The 26153-nt window shown below is 48.1% G+C and overlaps 1 protein-coding gene across 4 annotated transcripts in view; it reads left to right on the forward strand.

The window, feature by feature from the left end:
• The window catches only part of TMEM266 (transmembrane protein 266), a 123949-nt gene that overhangs the window by 46989 nt on the left and 50807 nt on the right, over positions 1 to 26153 (forward strand). For 3 of the 4 annotated variants that reach the window (XM_070358541.1, XM_070358543.1, XM_070358544.1), the window contains exons 2-3: positions 8818 to 8949; positions 11779 to 11967. In XM_070358541.1, the coding sequence (XP_070214642.1) occupies positions 8912 to 8949; positions 11779 to 11967 (227 nt within the window). In that variant the 5' untranslated portion in view covers positions 8818 to 8911. Of the gene's footprint in view, positions 1 to 3984; positions 4155 to 8817; positions 8950 to 11778; positions 11968 to 26153 lie in introns of all 4 variants that reach the window. The other variant, XM_070358542.1, reaches the window with a different exon arrangement.

A 26153-nucleotide genomic window follows, 5' to 3' on the forward strand; every position in this document is an offset into this window, starting at 1 on the left:
CGTGTGTGCGAAGTCGCTTCAGTCGTGTCCAGCTCTTTGTCACCTTATGGACTATATAGGCTGCCAGGCTCCTCTGTCCATGAGATTCTCTAGCCAAGAATAGTGGAGTGGGTTGTTATGCTCTCCTCCTGGGGGTCTTCCCGACCCAGGGATCGAATACATACATCTCCTGTATGTATATTAAGGGAGAGCAACAGCGAGGCAGGTGAAGTGCGCAAATGAGGGGGAAGTGGGCAAAAAAGAATACACATGCCACTAAAGACATGAATTTTATGATAAGCAATTTATATAGTTATGTATTATACATGTGTATGTGTGTGTATACATATGTATATGAATTAAGAAATTAGAAAAATATAGATCTTTATTGACAAGAAAGGATTTCCATTCTATATTGCTAAGTGATAAAAGTAAATTACAGAGTTGGTTTTATTTTGTTAAACACAAACCCCCCCAAATTAGCTTATATCTGTGAGTACATGCTTACATAATTCTGGGCCAGGATTTCTACACCTGGGTGTTAACATAGGACCTCAGGGGAGACATGGAGGGTTACAATGGAGGCTGGAGAGAGGTTATCTTTAATATACATATATACAAAGATGTATATGAAAATATACGTCTTTGCTACATCTGGCCAGTCCCTTAAGGTGGATTGTAAATTTGATTAGAAACACAAGACTAGATGCCAAGATTGATTCTAAATTAGGTCATGTGGTTACATGTGATGTGCAGGCTCACCTTATCAGCAAGTGATTAAAAGACCAAAAGCCGTTCATTTAGAAGCCAGATATTGGCCATGAATAGTGAGAAGAAAATCAGAATAGCAGGTCAGAGGCTCCTAACTGGGCAACTCAGGACTCGGGCTTCTATTGAAGAACTGTACACAAAAAGAAACAACTATAAAAGAAAGGTGAAATAATAAAACCTTTGTATCATGGTGAAGCATTTTTGAAACAACATGTTTAGTATAAATTTCAGAAAATTTAAATAAAATTGTGCTTCATTTAAAAATATATACATATGTGTCTTTGTATTATTTTATGTGTTACAGTGGACATTTATCTATAATGTATCAGTGATCTGTTACCATAGTAATACCACATAACAACCATTCCCAAAACTTGGTGGGCTTAGAGAAACAAACCTTTCCTAACAGATGGCTGAAGGAAGAAGACTGTACCTGCCATGTGAGTGATATTTATAAGGAAGTTTACAGCTTTCAAAACACTCCTTTGTAATGTTTTGTTCTTCTCACCTCTCTGAATTTTAATTTCTATCTGCGCATCTGTCTTATCAGTAGCCCACGAGTTTTCTGAGTGTCTCTTTTATCGTGATAACCCCAGTCTTTGGTATACTTCTAGAGGACACCAGGTACTAATAAATGGCTAAAGAATGATTTTGAAAAAACAAAGTTTTTATGTAGGTCATGGGTCTGTGGCTCTGCAGTTTAGGCTGGGCACAGCTGTGTGACTCTTCTAGACTTGACTGAACTCATGTGTCTGGGGTGGGCAGGTGCAGGCGGCTATTGGCCGTCCTTGGCTGGGGTGATGGGCGTGCTGGCTGTCATGGAAACGTGTGAGCGAGAAGGCAAGCCCAGTCACAGGAGTGCTTTCTTGTTTGCTGAGGCGGTCATCAGGGTTTTACAGAGAAGCAGGAGCAACAGGATATATATGTGTGCATGAGTGTGTTTCTGTGTGTGTGTGTGTGAATGTGAATAAAGAGATTTATTATAAGGAACTGGCTCATGGGATTACGGAAGCTGAGAAGTCCAGACCCAGTAAAGCCAATAGGATAATTTTGAGCCTGAGTCTGAAAACAGAAGACTGATGCCCCAACTCACAGTCAGCAAGGCAGAGAGAGAGAATTCTTTCTTACTAGCTTTTTATTCTCTTCAGGCCATCTACAAATTGAATGAAGCCCACCCACACTGGCGAGGGCAGCCTCCTTTACTCAGTCTACCAATTCAGATTTTAATCTCATCCAAAAATATCCTTTTAGACACACCGAGACACACTGTTTAACCAGATAGCCCCGTGTGTGTCCAGTTGACATATAAAACTAATCATCACAGTTTCCAATCTATGTTGACGAAGCAGGTCACATGGCCAGCCCCAGGACAGGTGAGAGGGTAATAAGCTATGTGACTGTCCTTGTCCATCTGGGCTGCTGTTGCAGAATGCCATAGGCTGGGGGCCTTCTTACAGTTCTGGAACCTGGCAAGTCCAGGGTCAAGGCGCTGGCAGACCTGGTGTCTGGTGAAGACTCCCCTCCTGGTTTGCAGTGGGCGGTGTTCGGGTTGTATTCTCACATGGCTAAGAAGTCATCATTCTTGTGTTTCTTCTTATTAGGGTGCTAATCCCGTTTGTGAGGATTCCTTCCCCGTGACTTAATTACTTTCCAAAGGCATTACCTCCCAATACCACCAACATATGAGTTTTGAGGGACACATTCTGTCTGTAAGAACAACAAAAGGGGCATTAATGTAGGGAGAGTGAGAATGGGGTCATTTTTGCATCCTACCACAGATATACAAAAAAGTACTACAAAAGTATTGAAGAAAGAGGATTTCCCCCCCATTTATCAAAGAATAGTCATTTGTCTGGTGCCATGTAGAATTCAATAGCAAAGTTAATCATATCCAAGTTCTTAAATCTTTTAGTTAACACAATGTACAGCCAAAGATTTCTTCAGAGACTTGCAAAGTCTTACTCTTAAGATTTGCTTGACTGGAACGGGGAGGGGGGATGATAGGGGTCAGCCACTGCAGCCCTCGCTCATTGTTGTCACTTCTCTAAATCACAGATACTTGAGTTCCCCAGGAGCTCCACAGAATTCTGGAGGGAAAATGATCTCAGGCAGCGGGTGAGGAATCCCTGCTATAGGATGTCTTTTTCTGCCCAGACTAGCCAGGGGCAAGGAACCACTGGATCCTTTGTTCCATTAGGGACAACTTAGGGAAGTGCTCATTAGAAAAAAGAAATTTGGGGGGGGGGGGAGCAAGGGAAGGATTAGAATGATGGTCCTCTTGATTTTCTTCTCGGAACATGAGAGTAATTTCAGATCTAGTTTAGTGTGATCTTGTTTTGTGTGTCCCCTGCTTCATGATACTGGTAGTAGTTGAGTGGGTGCATTATTTGGTAAGTGGAGAAGAGCAAAAGGTAGAAAGTAAGAGGGGTCCACAGAAGACTGGGCCACATCTAGAAAAGAGAGCCACTGTGGGCTCCCTGCCCGCTTGTTTAACTGCTAAGGACTGCGCGGTGGAGTGGAGATCAGAGTGAGAGAATGCTCGCAGACATGATTGATTTTCTTCATTTTCACTCCTTGTTAACAGAGCAAGGTACAAATGGGTCAAGGTAACAACAAGGTTGACCTTGTGTTGCTGTACGCAAACCTTTGTCTTTTAGAGCAAGAAACAGCCTCCTTCTGGGGGTGTGGAACATCATATCTGTGAAAGGTGCCTGTGCTCAGCGGCTTCTCCCTAGGAGTAGATTTTGCAGCATGCTTGAGGATGTCAAAACTGAACCCCACACATATGCTTTCTAAATAAAAGAGCCCCGAGGTTTGGTAAGAGCACATCTTTTATCTCTCCTGCCAACATGTTACCAACACTTTGGAGACCCAGGAAACTTCCTTCAGCAGAGCCTCAGAACCATCTCAGAAGTGTCCAGACCTGGTCTGGCAGACAAGTGGTTATACACCAGACAGCTCTTTCGTGCTTCTTGCTTGCTAAGAGAACTGAGGTTTGTTTATGGTAACAATATGCCCAGCTCCTAAAGGATGAATCACGACTGGTCTAGGATCTCATATCACCCCTTACTCCCTTGGCCAGCTGTGTATTGTCCTTGGTTCTTTTGCAGCCATATGACCTAGCTATGCCCAAGAGACATTAGATGTTGACTAGAGGCCTTGGAAAGATAATACCAGCTAAATAAAAGACCAAACTTCATGAGGAGAAAGCCTTTGATTGTTTCTTTTTGGTAGGAGCTAGTGTGAGGATGTGCAAGCTGGAGCTGCAGCAGCCATTCTGCTACCACAAGGCAACAAATATGAATAATGCATCACAAGAGGAATGAGGGAATGCCAAGATACAAAGGGCTTGAGTCCTTGGTGATATCTTTGAGCCTCTGCCTCCAGGCCTCTTGCTATGTAAGGTAATTAAAAGTCTTTACTGCCTAAGTCACTGTTAGTCAGATATTTTGTTACTTGCAAATAAAATTATTCCTAACTAATATAGCGTGTCATCTTCAGCCTGGCCAGGATAGGTTTTGCTGACTATTTCACAATACTAGCTTTGTGTGCAAAATACACAGGGATAAAAATCCCTTCTATAAATTACCTCAAGCAGTCTTTCTGGTACAGAAGATCAGAGTGTGATCTGTGGATCAGCAAATCATTATTCTCTGGAGTTTTTTCAAAATACAAATTCTCAAGTTCCCACCCCAGACATACTAAATTAGAAACTTTGTGGGTAGGGCTATCAATTTGTATTTACATAAACCTTCATGGTAATTCTGGTGCAATGGAAAGTTTAAGAAGCACTGATACTGAGGGTCAAGTGGAGTGGCCTCATGTCAGAAACAGCTGGGGAACTTGAAGAAGATTCTCAGACTCCACCTGCACAGTTCTGATTCAGCATTTCTGCAGTGTAGTCTGTGAATTTATATGTCCCAAAAGGCCCCCAGGTGATTTGCAGTAAAAGCAGCTTTGGCAACCAATGGAACGCAGATGAAAGCAGATCATGTATGCCATGGGGCTGTCACTAGAGTAAGAGATGAGGAGTAGACTTAGTCGCCCCTGGGGACAGGTGAGCCAAATTACGGATTTTCTCACCTGCTAGGTAAGGGAACTGATTACTTGTTTTTAGAAGCCTTTTTCAGCTCTAAGATTCCTGGGATGCCAACTTGAACTTGGCAGGTTTGGCTGGAACAAGCCAATATGGTTTTGGTAAACTACATAGACAGACTCATGAGCAACAAGTGGAAGGGACTGGAATTTCCTAAAGTTTAAAAAACAGCCTTCCTCCCCACTGCTGCCAGACCAAATAAATCCAAAACAGGTTTCCTCTTCTGCTTTCCCAGGTTATGAGACGGCAGGTTTGCACTGCAGATGTTCATTTATAGAGTGCTAGACTACACCTGCTTCGTGCTAGGCTTGTGCTTTGGGTGTTATTTCATTTGGAAAATATTATTTTTAAAAAGCATCATTTTAAGGGATCTTGAACTGTGTTACTTGTTAAGGTTCTAAATCGCTGAAGCAGCCTACTCACTGTCCATCCAAATAGGATTTTAACCCTCTATCCTGCCTCATCTTTGCCTGTCCTGGAGATGCCAATCATTTCTTCCCATCCCCACATCTCCTTCCAGGAACCTGCAGTCCCCGTTTCCAAGGAGCTTGCTCCCCTCTCAACCCCTCTTGAGTGAATGTTTAAATCCGTAACACTGTGAAAAATAAACAACCACCACAAAACACCTCACTGATCGACTTTGGAAGATTATTTTGAAAACTAATAAATAAAGGAGGGAAAGTTAAGCATGTATCCTTCCTTTTCTATATGAACTGTACCTTAAGCTAATCTAATAGTTGATGAGGGGGAGTGTGTCTTCATAGTAGCTGAGAAATGAAGACAGAAAGATGAAATCATATGATCTTTTTGCAAGCCCTAATGAATTAATGGGATCTAGGAACCCATCAATGGCTGTTATGTCACAAAAGAAAAAAAAAAGACATTCTGTGTCTCTGAATGGAAGTCATGATACTGCTTATGAAAGTGAAAAAGAAAAAAAACTGAAGGTGGATCTTATTAAAGCTTATAGACTAATATTTATAGGAAATACAACTGTACTGGAAGGTCCATGGAAGCAAAGATCTTCCTAGTATATTCTCCAGAGAGTTAATATCTTGAATAGCATGTAAAGGGCTCATCTGCAAATACAGCTTGTTAAAACACCATTCCAGAAGGTAGGGTTGCTCACCTGGACTTCTGTTTGTGGACACCTCCGTCCTGACTTCATTGTCAGTGGAGGATGGACAGTCCACATGACCAGTTCTACCACTGGGAGGAGTTGGTTTGCTTGAGGCTTTGTAGAAAGAACTGAAAAGATTGAGACTGACTAAATCTGTGCTATGGGATGGAGAACTTGATATATTTACTGTGCAATTAATACTACAGATGCTACAGGAGAGTTCTCATTTTTAAGTTCAGGCCCTCCTTATGAAGGTATAAAGTAAGGTGAAACCCCCAGGAAGGGGTGGCTGCAAAACATCTGTCCAGATTCTCCTTGCTGTTGTCTCTGACTCTTGCTCCCATGCTTTGTTTTGCCCCCAAAAACACCTGGTGTGAAAACAGTGGTCGCTGTATTAAAGCTCTAATGGCTTTATTTATTTATCCTTTTCTTTGGCTGCAGTGGGTCTTTGTCTCGGCATATGAACTCTTCGTTGTGGCATGCAGGATCTAGTTCTCTGGCCAGAGATTGAACCTGGGGCCCCTGCATTGAGACTGCAGAGTCTTAACTACCAGACCACCAGGGAAATCCCAAAGCTCTTCTGATTTTATGAAGCTCTCCATCTCTCTTATTTCCAGTTGCTCAAAGTTCAGATTTCCCAAGATTTCCTCAGTTTCCTTTACCTTGAGCTCTGACTTTTCCTAGTTACACAGAACGTGAAAGCACTTCCCCGCTTTGCAAATTTACCATCAATCCTCATATTTTTCACTCCAGGAGCACCTTTTCCTGTGGCACCATGTGACAATTCTGTCCCTTTGTTCCTTGAGAGCTGAGTTTCAGGATTGCATGGCTAAGTCATTCAGTCAGGTCCGACTCTTTGCGACCCCATGGAGTGTAGCCTGCCAGGCCCCTCTGTCTGTGGCATTCTCCAGGCAAGAATTCTGGAGTGGGTTGCCGTGCCCTCCTCCAGGGGATAGTCCTGAACCAGGGATCGAACCGCATCTCTCTCTCACATCTCCTGCATTGGCAAGTGCGTTCTTTATCACTTGCGCCACCTGGGAAGAGCTTCAGGATTGGGAAAGGATATTCATCCTGGATTGATGTCTTGTAGGAAAACCAGTTTGCAATTGGAATGTAACTTATGAAAGGATCAGCCCTTTGAGTAACTTCCAAGTAGTGCAAAACTGCCCCAAACCTGGGTCTGTCTCCTTGACTGTGTACATTCTGTTACTCTTTCCCAGAAGACTTCAAGGTGGTACTATAGTACCTGTTTGTAGAAAAGTATATTCTATTTACCTAATCCAGATTTTAAGAGGCAATCTTACACTCAGACATCCAAATGCTTTGGAATGTGCTCAGATTCAACAGACTGTGCAGTTTAAATTTATAAAACAATAGCTCTGTTGATAAAAGCCAACAGTAGATGCCAGGCACTATTCCAAGGGTTTTACATGCATTAACTCATTTAGTTAGTTCTATTATTATTCCCATATTTTATGGGTGGAAAAAATGAGCACAAAGTTTATTATTAGAGACATAGCACAACGTATGGGAGAACACACAGATAAAGTTTATTTATTTGAGGCAGAAATATACATCAGGAGAGGAGTATGGGTATCTTGAATGAGGGCTGCAGTAAGAGGTGGTTTAAGTCCCATAGCAAGCAGGGGTCCCCAACTGATAGAAATGGGGCTGCGTGGCAGGAGGTGAGTGGCAGGTGAGCAAATGGGGAGCTTCTTCTGTGTTGACCGTCACTCCCCATTGCTCACATTACCACCTGAGCTCCACGTGTTAGGTCAGCTGTAGCGTTAGATTCTCAAGAGCACAAACCCTAGTGTGAACTGTGAACATGAGGGATCTAGGTCATGTGCTCCTTAGGAGAATCATCCCCAAACCATGTCCCTCACCACCCCGTGGAAAAACCATCCTCCATGAAACCGGTCCCTGGCACCAGAAAGGTTGGGGACCGCTGTTACAAAGGACCGTCCTTTGGGTCTTTGTTTATATTTGGCCACTTATCTTCTCTTTTCACACCTGACTGGTCCTAGGACCCTCTCCAACATGTGTGCACAACTTTTTGCTAAGATGGATCCCACTGCAGAGGCCTATGGGCTGTTCACACTTATTATGGGATGGTGTCCCCTCCCCTTTTGTCCCCCAAGGAGCCTCCCTGCACATGTGCAGACAGGGGAGTTTTCCTTGATCTCAGGAGTAGTCTTCTTATCTCTTTACTTCAGCAGAGCTCAGCTTCCACCACTAGCTTTGTCGTTGGAGTGTCTGGGTGAGAACAAAGCTTCAGTTTTACTCTGCTTGACAAATACCAGCTGACCAGCCCAGGGGCCCATCTATCTCATACCTCATGACCACAGGCAGCCTGGCTTCAAGATGTGTGACCTCTCTCCTGGAGAGACCCAGTTGGGAAGAAGAGAGGGAGGCCTAGAAGAGTAGAGAAACAGCCTACCAGAGGAGAGGGAAATCTTGGGAAAAAGAAATATGTGGGAAAGCTCTTGAGATTATTTTAGACAAACCTAATTTTTGAGATTCCTAAAGCTGAAGTATATAGAGTTACCCTGGTTTTTACTTGGCTATTTAGTAGAAAGAGCTGTGGTCCAACCTGGCTCTCTGCCATCTCTGTGTGATGCAGAAAAGTCACTTTGTCACTCTGGGCCCATTTCTTCATCTCTAAAAAAGAGAGAAATCCTGTCTGTTAGTATCTGCCGTAAGTAATGATCGGAATCTGTTCACTGTTACTTTGAAGGGAAGTCTATCTCAGAGAAAGTTCTAAGGGCTTCCATCTTTAGATGAGCTTAGGAGGACTCTGGTTTGGCTTCTGAGTGTAACAAATTCCTACTATTCAATTATTTGTTTGCAGGGTACCACATTCATATGTTTTGTAGAACTCATGCTTGGAAATGCTGACGTCAGGCTTCAAGACAGCTGAGCCCCACTAGACACCAGGAACACCCATGGCCCTGGTTGCATCTTTCAACATGACCAATCCACAGTAAGTAGCATTGGGATCTGCTCTCTGCGGATGCTGAGTTGGTATGTTGGGATCAGGGAACAGCCCCGTAGAGATGGAGGGGGTTCCAGGTGGTTTTGTCCTTGAGCCTGACATTAAAATAACTTGTTAAAATCTACTTTTTCTCTGAGTTGCCTCACTCATGTCATCTCATTTTCTTAATTCAAAAAGGCAGAGGAATTCTGCAATCCAAAACAGGTTGTAGGGACCTGCCTGGTGGTCCAGTGTTTAAGACTCTGTGGTTCCATTGCAGAGGACATGGGTTCAATCCCTTGTCAGGGAACTAAGATCCCACATGCCACACAGTGCAATCAAAAGACAAAACAAAACTGGGATTGTAATCCCATTGCTAGTCCAGTGGAATTACTAATATCCCATTGGCCAAAACAAGTCTCTTGATTGAACACAGCATTGGAGGTGGGAAATATACTCTTCCTTTTGATGGGAAGCTGCAGAGTCACATGGCAAAGTGAGGGGTGAAGAAAGGAACCACTGATACATGTTGTCCACCATACTGTTCTTCTTACCTAAGACCAGGGACCAGTCCCAACACCCAGACCTTTACTCCCCCTAAAGGAGGCCTTGTCTCCTTCTGCTGAGAGATGACCACGTGAGGAGAGATGGTGCCGGGCCATGGTGCTATGACCATAAGCAGGAGGGGGAAAGAGAGCCAGAAGCAGCTTATCCCACGGTTCTCAGAGCCACATCCTGTTGGTCTCAGAAACTCACCCCAGCCCTGCACGAACGTCCCACGGATCAGAAAGCCCCGGTTCAGCAAGCCATAGTTCCAAAAGAAAAGAACAAATTCAGCCCAGTGTCATTTACTTTTGGGGGAACATCTGGAGGAGCCAGGATTCCCCCATGAACAACCACACTTCTGTTCCAACTGTTGAGAAACTCAGCAGCTTCACATCCCGTGACTGTTCTGTCTGAAGATCTTGAGTCGTTTTGTAGATGTCACACCATGATGAGTACTATTATCCATGCCTTGACAGGGGGCAAAGAGCTAAGGTTATTTAAACCTTAGTCCCACAAAAGAGAATTGGGGCACTGGAAATTCCTGGGTGAATTCAGGCAGCTTAGGCCACCAACCTGTGGTGCTCAAGAAAGATCCCTCTTTTCCCTCAATTCTCTGGATGATTCAAGCAAAAGAGAAGTAGGCAGATGCAGCTCTAGACTTTCTGGATCACTGCCACTGTGTATTATTGGGTAGCTTTCAGTAACCAATAATCTTGGCAGTTGGCAAAGCTTAGCATTTAGAACCGTCCAGCCCAGTGTGGGGACTTCTCAATCCAGAGCTCCTCCTGCCTTTTCTTCTTCCTCGTACCCATGTCAAGGTCATAGAGAAGGGATGGCACCTCTCTTTCACCTCGTCGTGCCTCTGCTGGGGAACCTGAAGCCCCAGAATGTGGAGGCCCACAGAAGTTAGCACTGGAATCTGCACTCGAGCCCAAGGACAGTTTAACACAAACTGGGCTGTCACCGCAGCCTTGCCACTGGCCTCTCAGTGATCCCTTGGATAGTTCATTCTTACTCCTCCTCCCTGTTTGGCCAGAGGCATAAGACCCAGCCCCTCGGATTCTATGGGATGAGCTAGGCTCAAGGATTTGTTGGAGAGACCAAAGACGGCACCCAGGAGGTGAAAGCAAAATGATCCAGCTTACCATCTCTTCACAGGGTAGCTGTTGGGATTGGGAGGAAGAGTTCTTAGTTACCCAATACACCACAGGATGTGTAATGTCCCTTTCCTATTAATGTCGTTAGTGACCTCCTGTGGTCACTGGAGGTCACAGCCACAGATTCCTCCACCAATTGCTAAATACCCTGCTGGGTTGCAGATTCCTGCACCAATTGCTAAATACCCTGCTGGGTTGCTTGATAATCTGTCACAGGAGGTGGCCCTGCCCCTGGTTGAGATGCTCTGTAATGATAATGGAGTTGTGGGTTATTTGCAGGGCCCTTGGTGAGTCTGACAGTAACCTAGGATGAGACGCACAACCTCTCTCGGACATTTGATCTGGTGACCCCCGTTTCCTACTCTCAACCTTAAAAAGGCAACTGTAACAGGACCTCATTGGAAAAGACCCTGATGCTGGGAAAGATTGAGGGCAGGAGGAGAAGGGGACGACAGAGGATGAGATGGTTGGATGGTATCACCAACTCAATGGACATGGGTTTGGGTGGACTCCGGGAGTTGGTGATGGACAGGGAGGCCTGGTGTGCTGCGGTTCATGGGGTCGCAAAGAGTTGGACATGATTGAGCAACTGAATTGAACTGAACAGGACCAGTTTGAGTAGGAATGGAATGGCACCCAGGACAGCAGGCCCCTCCTGTCCTCATGGCCTGAAGGCTCACTCGGCCCCTCCAGATCGGCCCCCCAAGCACCAATGGTACATCCAGTTGTGAGCAAACACCTCACTTCTCTATTGTGTCCAGATGGTAGGACCATTACAAAGAAACCTGGGAGACAACTTACAAGAATATATTACTCCAACATAAAATCCGGTGACTGAGAAGCCTAAAAGTCTTAAGTCCTGGCTTTGCTGGTTAGTAGAGTTTCTACCTGGGTCTATACCTGCCCCCAAAGCTCATGTTTTCAGATGTGAGCACGCTTCTGCTTTTTCCCAGCTGGTGAGGGAGATGGCACGGGTGGTGGGATGGCCAGTGGGGAGGAACGGAACCTCACCCTCCGTTGCCCTCCTCCAGCACAGCAGTGATCCCATGCCTACTCCCTCGTCTCCTTGGGGAACGGAAACGTCGTTTTGTTCTTGGGGGATGACTCTGTCCTGTTGCCGTCCGCCCCCACTCAGGCCTGCCACAGAAAGAGGACTTTCCGAAGTTGAGATCATCTCCCAACAAGTAGACGAAGAAACCAAGAGCATTGCTCCCGTGCAGCTGGTGAACTTTGCCTATCGCGACTTGCCGCTGGCTGCTGTTGACCTCTCCACAGCGGGCTCACAGCTCCTGTCAAATCTAGACGAAGATTACCAAAGAGAAGGGTAGGTGTGGGACTGCTGAGTAGCTAAGAAGTCTGTCACATAAACTCCCCGGGTTTCCATGGGTACCTCCAGGGAGGCAGCTGGAGATGAGAGATGCTAGATAGTCAAGAGACCAGAAGTTCACATCAGGCCACATGGGCCCTTCTCCTCAGATGTGGTTTCCCCCGAAAAAGGCCATGGGCACAGCAAACATCAGTTGCTGGTGGACAACTCGTAAGTGAATATTTGCTTGGAACTCAGGGCATTACACTATTTAAAGGCTGTTAAACACCCTAAGGGCCCATACAACTCCCAATCTAAGAATTGGAAACCCACAGGATAAGTGAGTCACCCAGGGGGTCAGAGCCCATAAGGAATGGATTTAGACTGAACTTTCCTTATATCGGGCTTCCCACGTGGCTCAGTGGTAAAGAATCAGCCTGCCAAGCAGGAAACACAGGTTCAATCCCTGGGTTGGAAAGATGCCCCGGAGAAGGAAATGGCAACCCACTCTGGTATTCTTGTTTGGGAAATCCCATGGACAGAGGAGCCTGGCGGGCTACAGTTCATAGGATCACAAGAGTTGGACACAACTTAGCAGCTAAACAGTCCTCTCACCAGGGACGGGATCAGGAAGAAAGCATTCTCTGGGCAGGAACCTGCGAAGGGCAGAAGGGAATTTAGCAGCATTCAGCCAGGAGCTTTGCAGCCCTTAGCCACTTCTTTTCTGGTGGCCTCTGATACAGGGAGTGGCCCCTGCCTACTTTTAATTAGGCTGGTCAATCAGATTGGACACCTGTGTTCAATCTGGGCAGGGGAGACACAGCAGTGACACCCTCAGTTTACATGGGGGAAGCTAAAGGCCAGGAACAGGTCCTGGGGTCACAGTGGGGTCCAACTTTCCCCTGCACCACCCTGTGGCTCTTAGATACAGACTTTTAAAAGGTGGCCCTGAGCTCGGGAGCCAGTTGTGGGCTATTCTCCTTCCCTGGGTGCCGCCGGTAAATATTTTGGAACACGCCGACTGCTTTGAATATAAAAACGAAGTAAGGGTTGCCAGGTTATTTTAGAAGCAAATGAGAAGCCTTAGCTACAGTTAAATTTGCAGAGCTTGGATTCCCTGCGCGTATTTACGAAGGGGCTCCCGGCCTTCGCGAGGTAAATTGCCTAATAATTGTGAAACCATACACCTTGTGCAAAAACTTCACCCCAGTGGCTTTCTCTGAAAATATAATTTTCTCCAAGGACTGTGCTTAGAGTCAGCAGGACACTGAAAACGGATAGGCAAACGGGTTGGAAATAATTCGGGGATGCCTCGCGGACGGCGGCACCATCCTCCCGGGCACTGGCTGCACGCTCTGACCACAGGGTCTTCTCCGAGTCTCCAGGTCCTCGCCTCCGCCAGTGACATTGGCGGGCGAGCCTTCCCTGAGCACCCGGTTTCCGAGTCACTGCCCCCTGGCGGTCAAAATTGATATACAACCTGGTATCCTTCCTCCGCTGTTCTCATGGACTAATTTCCCACCTCACCTGCGCCAGCGTTAGGTTCTTTTCAAGTTTCTGAAGGCAAGAAGAGGGAAGGATTCTCGAGGGTTCTGGTTCTGGACCACGTCCACAGTCTGCAGCCTGTGGGCACATGCACTGCAGTGGTCCAGGCCATGGGGCACCATTCCTTAGCTTGAATTGGAGAAGGCAGTGTCCCCGCTTTGTCATTCCATTTACTTCTGAATCAGGCTCCTGCAAGGTTTCTTCTGAGCAGGGAGAATACAAATAGGATGCCTGCAAGTCAAAGAGGCTCTCGATTTGATTTGACTCTCCAGGTGCGCCCTGGAACTCGGCTTCTGTTGAGTAAATAGGAAGCAGCCTGGCAGAAGGGATTTGCTTCGCGGCTGGAGTTCTCCTCGGGGGGTTTCGTTGGCAGCCAGAGGGCTTCCTGGAGGAAGGAAGAGCAGGTACAGGACACCAGCCAGGGCACGGGGAAGCAAAACCAAAGCACACTGTGAGGGGGGCAGAAACCTCTCCTCACAAGCTTCTTCTTGGCTCTTGCTGCATTTCCTGGGGTTTTCCCAAATTTTCCAACCTGGCCTTTTCTGAAACGATGCAAAACAACATGATTTCTAGGTCTTTGAAAAGCTGTTCTGTAAGTCTTGTCAAATACACCTCTTCCTAGTAAGTGAACTGATATATATATATATATATAGGAATGAATCTTTTCAGTAGGAAGTGATGGGACCTCAGAGTCCCCAGCAAGGGGGTGCCCAGTGACCCAGCCACCTTGCCATTCACTTCTTTTGAGCTCAGTGGTATTTCAGTGCTTTTAAGTTCCCCAGAATCTGAGAATGTTAGAGCTGGGGGTAGGGGGAATCTTAGGACATATGTATTCTAAATATTGTAACAGGATGCCAGAGTCCAGGGAGTGGAAGGAACTTGTCCAAGGTCACACAGTGACTGATACAAGGCAAGATAGAACCTTGGCTCCTGATCCAGGCTGGCACTACAGGCTTCTGTTTGTCACCTGTCCCTTTACAAAATCACATTGTAACTGTTGTTAGCGTACATTGCACACGTGATACCACTGCTCAGCTATACTGTCAAAAGTGTACAGTCACTGAAATGTGGGTAAATCCCTAGGCAAAGATGGAAAAGATTCATCTCTGTCAGGCCCCTTGACTTTCCAAACAGACCTTTGTCCTTCTCACGTATCTGCCTCATGGAGCTTAAACTGCAGAGCCCTCTTTGTCTTAAACTGCAGCTCTCTCTGTCCACCCTCTTTGCTTCTATACCCAGACTGCTTGGGGCTCAGGTGCGAAAGTCAGACACCTGGGCAGATCGGCACTGTCTTAGTTTGGTGGGGGTGCCATAACAAAGGACCACAGACCGGACAGCTGAAACACAGATATTTATTTTTTCACAGTCCTGGTACTGGGAAGTCCAAGATCCAGGGTCAGTGGCAGGTGGGGGCTCTCTCTTTGGGTTGCAGAGAGCTGCTTTTTCTCTGTGCTCTCAAATGGCCAATCCTTGTTCTGTATGAGTGGAGAGAGTGAGCTCCAGTCTCTTCCTCTTCTTATAAGGGCACTAATCCGATCATGGGGGCCCCACCCTGACCTCATCTAAACCTAAGTGCCTCCCAGAAGCCCCACCTCCAAATACAGTCCCAACCTGCAGTGCTGGGGGGCTGGCCAGTGCTTAGGGGGAATTGGGGGGTGGGGTGGGGGAGAAGGACTCACTTGGTCTGTAACAGCATTTCCCCAGGCTCATGGTCTGCAGCCTCAGCTTGTTTCTCAGTTTTGCCTGACAGTCCTCTGTTGTCCTGGTAAGCTTTCACTCCTGGTCCCCAGATGGCCATTTCAGACTGCTCCCATTTCCCCCAAGCTGTCCCTTGCCCCCAGAAGATGACCTCATCTCCTCCTTCCCTCAGGAAATAGAAACGGTCACAGATGAACAGCATCCCACCCCCTCTGTCCCTCGCATCCTCCCTTCTAGGGCCCACCTTACCTCTGAGTGCTGATTTCCCTCCCCTCATGCCTTTTCATGAACTTTGCTGCCTCAGTTACAACCTCACTCTGACTCATCACACACTCAGGTCTCTCATATCCTCCCCCGACTCCACGTCCCATTTGCTGCTTCCATCTCCGTCTTCCTGTTTGCAGCCAAACTTCTTAAAAGCTTCATCTACACTCACCATGCTCCCTCTGCTCCCTCCCATTCATTCCTTAGTCTCCTGCAGTCCAGCTTCAGCCCTATCTGCATGGAAACTCTCCTCAAGATCATCAACAGCCTCCATGATACTAGGATCTTTTCGTTGTCCTCTGTCCAGCATTTGAAACTGTCAGCCGCGCCCCCATCTTGAAACACCATTTCCTGCTGCTCTATCACACTCTACAGATTTTCTTCCTACCCCTTAAAACTTGTTCTTTCTTTGCTTGGTCCTTGAATGTTGGGGTTCTTCATTTTCTGTCTTTGGCCATTTTCACTCTACTAATTCTATCCACTGGGTAAGTGCAGCAACCCCCATGACTGAAATTAACGTTCTTCAGCTTGTAGCTTTCAAAGCCATGTCTCCAACGCAGTTATCTTCCTTTCTCTCTCCCTCCCCCTCTCTCTCTCTCTCTCAAAAAATCCTGGCTCACATACAATTATTTCCTGGACATCTTCACAGGATCCCGGATACATGTAGAATCCTAACAAGTGTCTGTGGAATTATCTGTTCTTCTATCTCTGAGTGGACTGCATATTTGAGAAATGTTCTAGTTTCCACCCAAATCATTGCTTTAAATAGTTTTTTTGGTGGAAGCACTTAAATCCAGCCTGAGGAACCATTACCTACCCAGTCAGGACTTCTGGCCATCTCAAACCCAACAGGACCCAAAACTGAACTGTCTTCTCCCAAAAAAGAATTCTGTCTGGCCCCAGTCGGTGGATCTAGACCTACCTGGCCATCTTCCCCAACCCGTCACCAGAGTGAGTCACATGTGCATTTGACTGCTTTACAATGGCCCTCAGCCTTCTTCCTGCCTCGACAGGAGCCAGCGGTTTCCAAGACACCTGGGGTCCATGAAGCCAGTCAGCCAGGCACAGTCGCCATTGGAGCTGGGTCCTTCTTCCTCCTGCTCTGGCTCCCTCTCCATTCTACTGCCACCAACAGTGTACATGGTGGGAATGCTCGTGCCCGGTTCAGGAGCTTCAGAAACCAGAAGGCCACGGTATACCCAAGCAGGGTAGGGATGAAAAGCCTCCCCCAACCCCCAGACTCTTTACCAAGCTATCTGTGAGCCCAGACCACTCTGGTCCTATTTGCTTCTGGCTTTGGCTTCTCTTCACCCAGGTCTCCAATTCAATCCAAGGGGCTGCACTGGCACACCATGCCAACTACACCACCACCTCCACCACCATCATCATCCTTGCCCTCCCTGCATCTTCCCCTAGCCATGCACTCCCTCCTTTGATTGTGCTAAAACACAAATCTGTGTGCGTGTCTGCAGATGTGAACAGACACTTAGAGGAGAGGGAGGGGAACAGAGGAGCTGCCTGAGCATGTTCTGAACCCCAGCTGAGCTGCCACAATGCACCCACTCCATAAGTACCTGGAGCCAGGGCAGCTTTGTGGTTGGTCCAGACCCTCACCACTAGTGACAAGGACCAGATTCCTTCCGTCCGTCTGCTCTGCCATCAGCAGTGTTGGCTTCATCCTGATGCTGTAAGGTTCCCCTTATTTTGTGAGAGAGCTGCCATGGTTATCTGGCCACATCATCTTCATACATATCTGGCAAGAGAAAGAATGGCTACCCATCATTCTCTTTCAAGAGCAACAAAGAACTTTCCCAGAATTATTTAGCTGCTCTCTCCTCATGTCTCATTGGCTAGAATTGGGTCACATGGTCAGGGATATGGGAATCCACAGCCCAATCAGGGCCACCCCTTGAACTGTGTCATTTCCTGAAACACACTGATGTTACCCAATGGGCCTCTAAGGAACCCAAGCCTTCATTCATAGCTTTTGATCCAGAATGAGACTTTCCTTTTTCCTTTATAGTCATTGTTGGATTTGGAAAAGATCTAGAAACATGTCTGCCTTCTCAGACTGTTTCTTCAGTAACTTGCTTGACTTGATTATTTCACTTGGAGGCAGTCTGACTTGTGTCCACAATCCCAGTGTTTCCCTTTGTGTCTCCATGTAACCGGAGCCCGGTCTGGCCTGCTTCCCTTTGGAACATCACCCCATTAAACAGTGGGAACGTGAGATACAGAGCTGCTTCTCAGTGAGCCAACTGTCCACCTTTAGAAGAGGGACACCGGGTTTGCAGGTGTCTAACTCATGGCACAGACTGGGAGTTCTACCTTTTCTTAACCAACTTCACTACCTTGAAGGCCTGGTTGGTTTGCAGGGTCTGGGTTAGCTAGACAAGAGGTTAGCTTCACGGAAGACAGAAAATTCAGAGAAGCCCAGAGTCTCCACCCTCAGGAGGTGCAGACCCCATAGGAAAAGTAATGGTGGCAACATATGTGGGAGGAAGGCAGTGACAGCAAGGGCTGTCACCCCCTTTTATAGAGGAGACTCTGTGGCCATACAGAGAGATAGTGCTCCCCTTCTTTTGGTGAAAAGCAAGTGCAGGGAGAGTCATGGGAGAGTAGGCAGGATTGTCTTTGTCAAAATACCAAAACAAAGTAAGAAATGAAAAACATTCAGCCTTTTGTAATTATTTGTATTTTGGTGTTCTACAAGGTCTGACTTGGTTGATCAGGGCCAGACCTCCAGATGGGAGAAGCTTGGAGGAAGGTTGGGAAGACAGAAAGGGACACTGCTTGGAGATGATGCTAATGGCACATTTCTGAAATAACTGCAACCTCACAGTCAGAGGAGGAAAACCTAATATTTTTGAGATGTCAGGTTAGGAAGAGAAGACAGGGCCAATATAGCAACATCTTTAAATAACGACTGAAATAATTTTAGATATGCCAGCAAACAAAGGCTGGAGGCACAGAGGGAGGAGGAGAGGCACCCTCTGAGCCATGACCCCAGATTCCCTTCTCTCTCCCCATACTCTGCAGTCCAAGGACCACCCCCTCCAGAAAGTCTTCTGTCCCCCACCCCACCCAGGCCAGGGTCTCACCTGCGTGCACCATAGCCCTTGACCTACTTCTGTCTCAGCACTTGTGACACTGAGTTCTGCTCTACTCTCCAGCCTCCCTCTGGTACTGGATCAAGTGCTCCCTCAGGGCAGGGATCGGATCCTTTGAGCCTTGGAGCACAGAGCGGTGTTGATTAAATAAAGGAATGACCTGAGTGAGTAAATGGATGGATGAGGCTGTGTTAAAGATAAAATTAGAAGGGGAAGCCCAGTTTTATTTGGGGAGAGGTGTAGGCTAGTCCAAGACCTATGTGGGGTCCAGGAAGAATCACAGGAAGGGACCAGGATTCTCACGCTTCAGAACTCAAGGCCATGGTCTGTGACTGGCCCACCTCTGAGCATCCTAGCTAATTCCACAGCCCCTCCACAAAATCATTCTAAGAGAAATGAATCAGACTTGCCTCAGAAGCTTGCCCACTTGAGCTAGTATACTCTTGGCATCCTTTTAGAAAAAAGAAACAGTTTGGGGGGTTCTGGGTTAAAAGGCAACTCTGTGCCATGACCTTGCAAATTCAAAGTCCAAAAGTTCTGTATCACTTGGCTTGTAAAGCTTGAGTCATCATTTTTCCCTTAAGGAAGGAAAAAAGTTAAGAGTTTCCTTAATCCATTTTCTCAATGCCAGTGAGATTTGTCTATAATAAAACTCCATCCCTTCCTTTGACACACTAGCTGTCCCTGGACCCAAGCTGACCTTGTAACCCATGACTCTATATTTTTAGTAGGCTCAGGCTTCCATGAGGGTTCTTGATGCCCCAAAGTGGGAATAGAGGTTTAATTCAGATCAAAAAGTATTTTCTTGAAAGAACAGTTAGCCTGTTTCCTGTAGTCCAAGAACTGCAAAGATTTTATACTTTTTAAGAAGGTGGTAAGTTCGCTGATATTCAGTTCAATTCAGATCAGTCGCTCAGTCGTGTCCGACTCGTTGTGACTCCATGAATCACAGCACACCAGGCCTCCTGTCCATCACCAACTCCAGGAGTTCACTCAAAGTCATGTCCATCGAGTCGGTGATGCCATCCAGCCATCTCATCCTCTGTCATCCACTTCTCCTCCTGCCCTCAATCCCTCCCAGCATCAGAGTCTTTTCCAATGAGTCAGCTCTTTGCATGAGGTGGCTAAAGTATTGGAGTTTCAGCCTCAGCATCAGTTCTTCCAGTGAACACCCAGGACTGATCTCCTTTAGAATGGACTGGTTGGATCTCCTTGCAGTCCAAGGGACTCTCAAGAGTCTTCTCCAAAACCACAGTCCAAAAGCATCAATTCTTCAGCGCTCAGCTTTCTTCACAGTCCAACTGTCACATCCATACGTGATTACTGGAAAAACCATAGCCTTGACTAGACGGACCTTTGTTGGCAAAGTAATGTCTCTGCTTTTCAGTATGCTATTTAGGTTGGTCATAAGTTTCCTTCCAAGGAATAAGCGTCTTTTAATTTCATGGCTGCAATCACCGATATTTCTCAGCAAAATAAACCTCTTTCCCCACCTGAGTAGGGGCAGGGTGTATCGCCGCTGGAGACCACCAGGTGGCGGCAGAGTGCCTCTGACAATCTTTGCCGGGTGCGGGTGATCTGGGGGTGGGGGGGCGGGGTGAGGACATAAACCCAAGTCCAGGTCCCCAAGGAAAGTGAGCTCAATTTATGGGCTTGTGGAGGTGAGGGGGGGCAGTCATCTGTGGAGGCAGTTGAGATCTGAACCTCGGCCAAAGAGAAGAGGGAGCTGGCTGACCCAGGATTTGCCAAGCCACAGCTCAGAACCACAGAGAGCTGGACAGAGAGGTGGGGATGGAGTGCTTGAAAATCTTAGCCCATTTGTTAACCCCCTGGGTAGGAAGCTGACCTCATCCAGGCAGCCCTGCCCACAAAGCTTGGCACAAAGAAGACTCTTGGACTTTTGGCCAGTTCCTGAATTAAGGACTCAGGAGGTGAGAGAGTCTTGTGGCCACTTGTTCCAGCAGCACCCCACTCTCTCCCCTGAGTAGGCTTGAACCCATGGAAGCCCTTCAGAGGTGTGTGGACAATGCCCCAAGCCCCCCAAGTAGCAGGTCAATGGTGTGTGTTGGTCATTGTGTTCCCAGACGGAGGTTGACGGCTTGTCAAGTGGGGTAACAGCTCCTGGGCTGGGCTCTTGCCACCGCTCCCTGCTATCTTTCCCAGAGCTGGCATTTCCCAGGGTGCAAGATATCTGAGATTCTGGAGTGAGCACATGTCAGACTCCTGTGACCCCAGCTGCACACCGCCCTCCACCCCCCAGGGGGTGGGGCTAACCTTTAGCTCTGATTGCAGCACTTAAGCTGCTCTAATGGGAGCTTCAGTTTCTTCAGTTCCCCCAAGGGCTGAGTCACCTCTCACCTCTCACCTCCAACCTGAGAGTCCCCGTGACCACAGCGTGTAGTGTGCTTCCATTTCTGAGTGTGTGTGCTCTGCTTGCCTCCTGCGATTGTGTACAGGAACGAAGGGACTTGACAGTGCTTTGCCTGCTGTTCTGCTTCTCCCTGTGAGAGTGAGAAAGAGGCACAAGTGTGTCCCTGTGGCTGTTGGACTGATGGTTCTCCTGAGAGGATGGTTGTCTTTGAATGAGTTCTTCACGTGTAAGCTCATTTCCCTCGTCTGCTTTCTCCTCTCCCTTTATATGTTCAGCTTTTCAGGGTAGTCTAGGACTAAGAGCTCATTGCAGAGTCAGAATTAACTTAAAAGGCTGCAGATTCCATATAGATGAATGCCCTGAGTGCCCTCATGTGCTGAGCACCCAGTATAGTGCCTGGCACCTAGCGGGCATGTAATAAACTATGTACAGGATGGAATGGATGTGGAAACTACCCACATTTAGATGATTAATCACTTTTCTAATGTCCACACATCTCAATCATAATAAATATGAATGGTGTAGTAAGCATTACATTGTAGATTTTACATGTTATTTTTAATATTTTAGTATAACACTCCTGCAATAAAACAGCATTTCCCATTTGGAAGCTTAGGAAACTAAGGCTCAAAGATAACACTCAGAGTTCAGGCAGTGGTGGTGTTAGTACCAAAACCTAGACAGATGGAAAAGTCTGACTGTCCCCACTGTTTGTCAACAGAAGGAAAAAAAAAATTGAAGGAATTGTCGTCCAAAACTACTAGACAAGTTAACATTTGTAAAGTCCTCAGAGTGGCATATGTACATAGTAAATGCCTTATAAGTGTTTGTTAAATCAATACAAATAAAACCCAGGGCAATGCCAGAAATTGGATTTTAAGTCAGCTTCGTGGCTTTCTCTGACAGTAATTTAATCCCCTGGGGTGAATACAGTAAAGAAAAGTGGGGCCACTAGATCTGCTGATGAAACCGCCACCAAGTCTGGGGCACCCAAGCCACCGGCGTCCAGCAACACAGAATTAGAGTATCTCAGGGCCTGGGGGGCAGGGGCGGATCTCAGACTGCGCAGTCCCTGGCTTTAAACTTGGATCCCAGGTGTCCTTAGAAGACCTAGTAGTGAGATTCGAGGGGTCCATGCACCCCTTGGAATGCTGTGCACACTGTTGTGGTTTGTGCATTGTTTGGGTGCAGTGCCGAGGTTTTCATGCCTCAGAGAGCTCTGCAGGCCAGAAGGTTCAGTGCTCTGAGTGCTCTGGTCAAGCAGAGCCTCCCAAGGCAGGAGTTGAGGTAGGGTGGGGAGGCCCAGCGCCCCAGACTTCATTAAGGCCTCAACTTCAACCCCTTTCTTTGGGGACTTGAGGGATGAAAATCCCCACGCAGTAGGATATGCGGCCATCTGGTCTGGCCACTCACAGAGAAACAGGCTCTTCTGTGATCTTCCACCTCCTCTGGGGACACTGGGACTGTCCACAGCCTATGAGCACCTGTTCAGATAGCGTGGGGGTCTCCACAATCTCCATACTCTAGCCACTGCCTCTCCCCCATCGTGCATCCTCCCAGCTATACCAGCCTGGCAGCCATGCTGTGGATTGCCAGGGTGGGAGTAGCCAGACTCCCCAGGAGCAAACACAGCTCCTGCTGTCCTGGCAGCGCACAGCTCTGCTCTGCCTTTCAGAACGGGGCTGTTTCGGTGCCAGGCTTGGGAACACTGCCTGATGGAGCAATGACCTGGAGCCGCCTCCTTCTGGGCCGCTCACGCAGCCTGACCTCCTATGAAGGTTCCATCAGAAACTTGCCAGAGTTCATTCTCACATTCTAAAAGTCATTCTCTCAAATTTTTATCAAGACACCTAAGTATATAAACAGAAGCAGTAAGGGCACTCACCTCCCCTCCCGCTCCAGGGTTTCTCTGAGGTCTCAGGAGTGACTGGTGGACCCTCACAGTAGGACACACGCCTGCCTGCCAGGAGATGCCATCTGCTTGTTGGTATTTACAGAGTTTGGCAGCCCAAGCCGGCCTCCTGGAGCTGTCCCCTCGCTGTCACTGCACCAAGATAGGAAATTGAGAGACGCCTGCCCTCTGGTGGTGTTCCTGGGGATAACACCACCCTGAAAACCCACTCCAGGGCTTTGATGGACAGGACTGGATGCTCAAGAGATGGAGGAAAGTATCTTCTCTAATTAAAGAGTCAATGCTGATTTCCCTTTTGGCCCATGGAACTCCTTGAGTCATTATTTAATCATTCAGGGACATTATGAAGCTGGAAAGATTCTATTTTTCTGCTAAGACACAGTCTCCTAGGAATGTCTGAATCATTTGACTCTCAGAGGACATTTTATCAGCAGCTTGGGATTTCCAAACACTGGGGCAGCCAGGAAGTCTGCTGTTTCAGCCCAGCCTCCGTCATGGAACTTTGGGGCCCACAGTCCTGCTCTTCATGGAGCTGGAAGCCCAGAGCTTGCTTGGACTCTGACTTCAGCCTTAGGTCTGGGGTAAGGAATCCCTCGATGCCCCCGAACACACACACTCAGCCTCAGTGAGAATCAATGCTCCTTCTTGCTCCCCGGGGGGCCTGCCTGCTTCACCGTTTCCTCAGTGCTGGGTCCTGCGCCCCAGCCCTGGGGCTGGCTGGGGACCTGCTTGCCTTCACTGCCTCATCTCTTCTGCACCCCGTCTCCCCTGACCATGCCCTGCCCACCTCCTGAGCTGCCCAGTGCCTCTTGCTAAATCCACTACGGTGGTCGTCACCCAGATCACCCAGGATCTCATTGGCATGCACTCATTCCATGGGTATGGGGAGGCCCAAGAGTCTGTGTTTCTAACAAGCCCCAGGTGATGCTGCTGCTGCTGGTTCCCAGAGTCCACTGGGCATCAGAGACCAAAGACAGTGGTTCTCAAGTTCAGCTGCACTTTGTGAAAGTGTTAGTTGCTCAATTGTGTCTCACGCTTTTCAACCCCATGGACAGTAGCCCACCAGGCTCCTCTGTCCATGGGATTCTCCAGGCAAGAATACTGGAGTGGGTTGCCATTGCCTTCTCCAGGGGATCTTCCAAGGAGATCAAAAATTACTGAGGCCTGAGTCCCACCCTAGAGGTTGTGTTTTGAATGATACGGTGTGTGGCCCAGGCGCTGGGATGTTGTTAAGCTCTCTTAGTGGTCCTCGGACCAGCCAAGGTTGAGAACCATAGAGCTGGATGTGGACTGCAGCCTTCCTGCCCCAGGCAGCCGCTCCTCAGCAGCTACTGGATCCCTGGATGCTGTCCTTTCCTTGATGGGTGGTCTCCCTCCACCTGCTGCAGCTGAGTCCACCCCCACGTGTATTGCCCTGGGCTTCACATAGAGCATGTGTGAATCGCACTTCTTGAACTTGTGCAAAAAGAGGGGTTGCAGGAAGTCACCTCCACATGGACGTGGTTGAGGGATGGTAGCTGAAGGCAGAGCAGGGCCAGGGGGACCCCTGGGCTGGTGTGGACGTGGAAGCGCAGGACTCAGGCAGTCTTGGGCTCTGTTTGCAACTGCCCTGGGTTCTTTGGGGCTTCCCAAGGCGGCTCAGAAGGTAAAAAACCCACCTGCAGTGCAGGAGACCCGGGTTCAATCCCTGGGTTGGGAAGATCCCCTGAAGAAGGGAATGGCAACCCACTCCAGTACTCTTGCCTGGAGAATTTCTTGGACAGAGGAACCTGGTGAGCTATACAGTCCATGGGGTCGCAGAGTCGGACATAACTGAGTGACTAACACTTTCACGTGGGGTTCTTTAGGAACTGCATCGGTTGCCCCAAGGGCTGTGGGAACGCCTGCAGCATCTGCCCCAGGTGGGTTAGGTAAACTGCCCCCAGCCTAAAGGGGGAGCCCCACCTCTCCCACCCCCAGCCCAGCTCCCAGATCCTGCCCTTCTGGTATTTACTCTGCCAGAGATTCCTTGGGAGTCCAATAGAATTTTACCACAAACAGTCCCTGTTTCCTGTACATCGCCACTGCGCCCTCAGATCTGCACAGCCTCACTCCCTCCAGCTCTTGCTTACAGTGGCACTTTCTGGGTGAAGCCTACCCTGACCACCTAGTTTGAAATGCCACCCTTCATGCCCCTCTTTTCTTCCACAGAACCCACCACCTTGTCGCACACCATCTAATTTCCTAACCTGTTTTAATGAATTAATTCCGTTTATTTACATTTTGGCTGCATTGGGTCTTCATTGCTGCACACAGGCTTTCTCTTGCGGTGGCGAGCGGGAGCTAGTCTCTAGTTCTGGGCCCAAGCTTGTCACTGTGGAGGCTTCTCTCGTTACTGAGCATGGGCTGTAGAGCACAGGCTCAGTAGTTGTGGCACAGGGGTTTAGTTGCTCTGCGGCATGTGGGATCCCCCCGGGCCAGGGATCAAACCCGTGTCCCCTGCATTGGCAGGCGGAATCCCCAGGGATTCCCCAGACCGCTGGGGAAATTCCTAATTTCCTAGTTCGTTACATTTATGGTCTGCCTCTCACCCACTGGAAGGGCAGCCCGAGAGCTGCTGCCTGTCTGGGTCACAGTGCTTGCCTAGGGTAGGACACCCAGGGTGTCCAGCACGCACTTGACTTCTAGACCTTTCCCAGCCTGGTTTCTGAGTCCTGGCATCTAAGGGATGCCATGGTGTCAGGGCCAGGCCCGCACTGCCAGCTTCAAACTACATGTCCCCACTGAGCACTGACCGCTTCCCAGTGACCAAACCCAGGTCTGCTTAGGAAGTTTTTCCAACCGCCCAAGAAAATAAAAAGCAGTATCTTAACATTTGAAACAGCAACATAAAATGACTTTTCCCTCCTAGGGAGACAGCTCAAGCTTGGAGTCTCCTTTTTAGAGGGAAAGATTGCTACTTGAAGAAATACCGGAGCTACTTCTCAGGGTAGAAGGCTCGGGCTCTGAGGGCACACCGTATGCTTCGGGGATGCGCAGGCACAGAGGAGAACAGGTGCCCCCCAGCCCCTGTTGGGCGTACAGGCGCGTCTTCCTCTGGTGCTCAGCGTGGCAGCAGCTCCAGCAAATGGCCTTGGCAGCTGCCCTTTTTTATTCATCACATGGAAAGCGCTTGCCTCAGATTTCAGGTGACAGTGAAATGGCTTCGGTTTAGGGGCCACACACGATTGGACTGGGTTTCAGGGAGGATGTGGAATTGGAGCTGGGTCTCCTCTGGGACCCGGCAGTGAAAGTGCTCGTGGCCTCGGGGAGCAGTGAACAGGAG

The sequence above is a fragment of the Bos mutus genome, chromosome 21 (genome assembly GCF_027580195.1).
Source record: "Bos mutus isolate GX-2022 chromosome 21, NWIPB_WYAK_1.1, whole genome shotgun sequence".
NCBI classification, from domain to species: domain Eukaryota; kingdom Metazoa; phylum Chordata; class Mammalia; order Artiodactyla; family Bovidae; genus Bos; species Bos mutus.